The sequence below is a fragment of the Nannospalax galili genome, unplaced genomic scaffold (assembly GCF_000622305.1).
Source record: "Nannospalax galili isolate Female #2095 unplaced genomic scaffold, S.galili_v1.0 scaffold176, whole genome shotgun sequence".
Taxonomy (NCBI): domain Eukaryota; kingdom Metazoa; phylum Chordata; class Mammalia; order Rodentia; family Spalacidae; genus Nannospalax; species Nannospalax galili.
Window position 1 is genome coordinate 1,246,461 of NW_008337643.1, and position 3,052 is coordinate 1,249,512.

Here is a 3,052-nt window from a genome sequence, read left to right on the forward strand (position 1 = left end):
CAGAATCTGTCACTCACTTTGATATAAGTCATTTTATGTAGATATGATTCTGGTTTTAATTTGGAATCACCTAGTAGCTCCCCTAATAGCTACTGACATATGAGTGTACATAAGACTTTTTTTAAAATATAATTTACTTTTTACATTATTAAAATATTCCATTAAATTTGGCTATCAGATTTATGGGTAAAAATGATTCATTATATAACTTTATTCGTGCATTCTCTAATTCTTGTAACTTTCCACTTCTTATAGAAATATGTAGCCTATTCTGTCTATATATTCTTCCTCTCTTGTAAGACACACTGCGTATATTTCCCCCATGTCCATTTAAAAGGACACAGGTTCAGTTCCAAGCACCCGCATGGCAATTAACCATAACTCCAGTTCCAGGTGATCCAATGCCCTCTTATGGACTCTTTGGGCATTGCACATAGTGTACATACATGTAGACAGCCTTACTCTGTTTTTCTGAGATAAAATTTTTTGTTGACACACGGATCTCATGTAGCCCAGGCTGGCCTCAAACTTGCTGTTTAACCAAGAATGACTTTAAATTCCTGCCTCTTCAACATCCACCTCCCAAGTATAGGGATTACAGGTGTACACCACTATGCATAGGGTCAACCCAGGGCCTCATGTATGCCAGGCAAGCATTCTACCCACTGAGCTGCACACCCAGCCTGACAGATGAAATTTGGACCTAGGTCCACATCAGCCCAAACTTGGCCTTCTTTATTGTACCCCACTGGACAGTCACAAAGTTACTTTATTTGATAGAGTCCTCATAGCCTGAAGGCAAGACAATCATCCCATTGTACAGTTAAGGAGACCAAGGCCTGGACAGAAGGAAGTTTTATGTCCACAGTCCCTTGACTAGGCAGTGAGGGCATCAGGAACCAGCCCCTTACCCTTTCGGCTGACTCTGGCCGCATCCAGAGCCTTTCCTGTCTCCCACTGTCCTCACCATAACCCTCACTGCTGCACCCTGCACAGATGGCTCCCTAGCTTTCTTCCCACCCCTTTCCTTGCCCAGGCTCCCAGCCCCATGGAGGGTTCTGTGCAGCATTCCCATCCCACCTCAGATCCAAGCTGGGGGCTGGCACTGCAGGCAGAGAGAATGGGGAGGAAAAAGGGTGACTTGCCAGGAACAGAGCACAGGTTTACATGAGTCTGCGGGTCCCCAGACAAATGTCCTGCTGTATCTCGAGGCTGTTGTGGCTGGGCATTGGCCAGCACTCACCATGGGTGACTGGGGTTGGTCTCTCCCTGTTCTCTTCGCTGTCCAGCTCTGCCAGGCCCTAGCTTGGGAGGAAAGAGGAGGGTGCTCCTTTAGGAATAAACGGTGTGGGAGGCAATCTAGCCTGGAGAGGGTGAGGGGCCACGTCCTGAACCACAGCAGAGGCCTGAAGTCCCAAGGTAGAAGGAGGCTGAGAGGGAACTCACTGGGTGCCCACTGATCATTTTCTAGAAGAAAAAACGGCAGGCTGGACGGAACAAGAGAACTTGCTCACAATCCCACAGCAAGTAACAAAGGATCGAGTTGACCACAGCCACCATTTCGGGGGATGCGGGCTTCTTGTTGAAGATGACCAGGGGAGAAGACGTCCTAGATAAGAGTTCTGCAGCCATCCTGGCTGCCATCGTCATGGTTGTCATCATCATTGTCACAGTGGTTCTGATCCTGCTGAAAACGTACAAAAGGAGAATGAGTGCGAGGAGGGAGCTGGAACCCAAAGGCCTGAAGTTAGCTGTCCCTCCTGCCCTGGACACAAACAGCAGCAGCAGTGGCAGCCTGCGACTGTGACATTCAGTCCTGTTGCTGCCCATGTACAGACTCGGTGACCCTGACTGTCACTGTCCCTGCTTCTGCAAAGAGCTTTCAGGACTCAGAGGCACACTCTTCTGGCAGCTTCACTGAGGTCCTTCTGGTCAGGTCAACCGAGGCACCTTTCATGCAACCCCTGCAGCTTGAAGCCATCCTTAACTGTGTTCTGCCTTGGCTACCGAAGCAGTGTCAGTAATCCTGTTGCCATCCTGCCACAAAGCTGTGGACATTCTTTTGTCACCTGATGAGAAGCTCTATGCTGGAAAAAAAAAAAAAAAAAAAGGGATCCATAAGCATAGCTCATTGGCCAAATCTCTACAGCCACCTGTTTTTATTACCTCATGAGACAGTATATTTCTACATTTGAAAACTGATTGAACATGTGAGGTATGAAAAGCAGATGAATTCAAGCATCATTGGAGCACATTTGTCTAGCTATTCTGTATGATTGCTTTCATGCTAAACCGTGGTAGAGCTGAATAGCGTGACACAGACTATATGTTGATGTCTAATAAAAGATCCTCTCACTAAAAAATTCCTTTTTATGGGAAGTGCTCTAGAATAGGAAGAAAATGAATAGTAAATAAAAAGTCATTATTAATTAATTTAAGTCAGACTATTTCAGCAATGTAGACATAGAAAAAGTAGGAATTTTCTTTGGGTTCTGATGCTAAGCACTTCAGGTACTTTGGTGTTTCTGTTGTTTATTATGCCTGGATCAAGGATTGGACATACTCCATATAAAACTCATTTGGTGTTTGAAATACTTTGAACAATGCTGAGAACTTTTTGCATATAAAATAAAATATTCATTTTTAAAACATTAAACTGAGAAAATTCCATCTCCAATTTTAGGAGTAAACTGATTTTTTAAAACTACAAGGTTTTACAAACATAAGATGAACTCTTGGGGTTAAGAAAAGTATAAATATGACATGAAACATGCTATTACATACAGCTCACTTCTTTACTTGTGTGTATGAGAAGACTGTCTACAGAGTGAGAACTGAAAGAAGTAAGAAGGATGAAGAGCCACAAGCTTTGAACATATTCTAAACAGACAATGTGGGACAGACTTTTACTCTTACTCTGACATCCTTTGACACCAAATAAGGGATAACAGAAATTGAAAGAGAAGTAGAAGACATTTCTTATATTGGCCTCCTTGTCCACATTTAATGATGATGGAATAACACTGAAAGTGTTAGTAATTAGAGAAGGTGA

General features: G+C 43.6%; 1 protein-coding gene across 1 annotated transcript; it reads left to right on the forward strand.

Moving 5' to 3' along the window:
* The first annotated feature begins 1,588 nt into the window (after positions 1 to 1,588).
* Positions 1,589 to 1,807, forward strand: LOC103733797 (noncompact myelin-associated protein-like). The gene has a single exon (XM_017798050.1). It carries the CDS (start codon positions 1,589 to 1,591, stop codon positions 1,805 to 1,807), a length of 219 nt encoding a protein of 72 aa, XP_017653539.1.
* Positions 1,808 to 3,052: the final 1,245 nt, after the last annotated feature.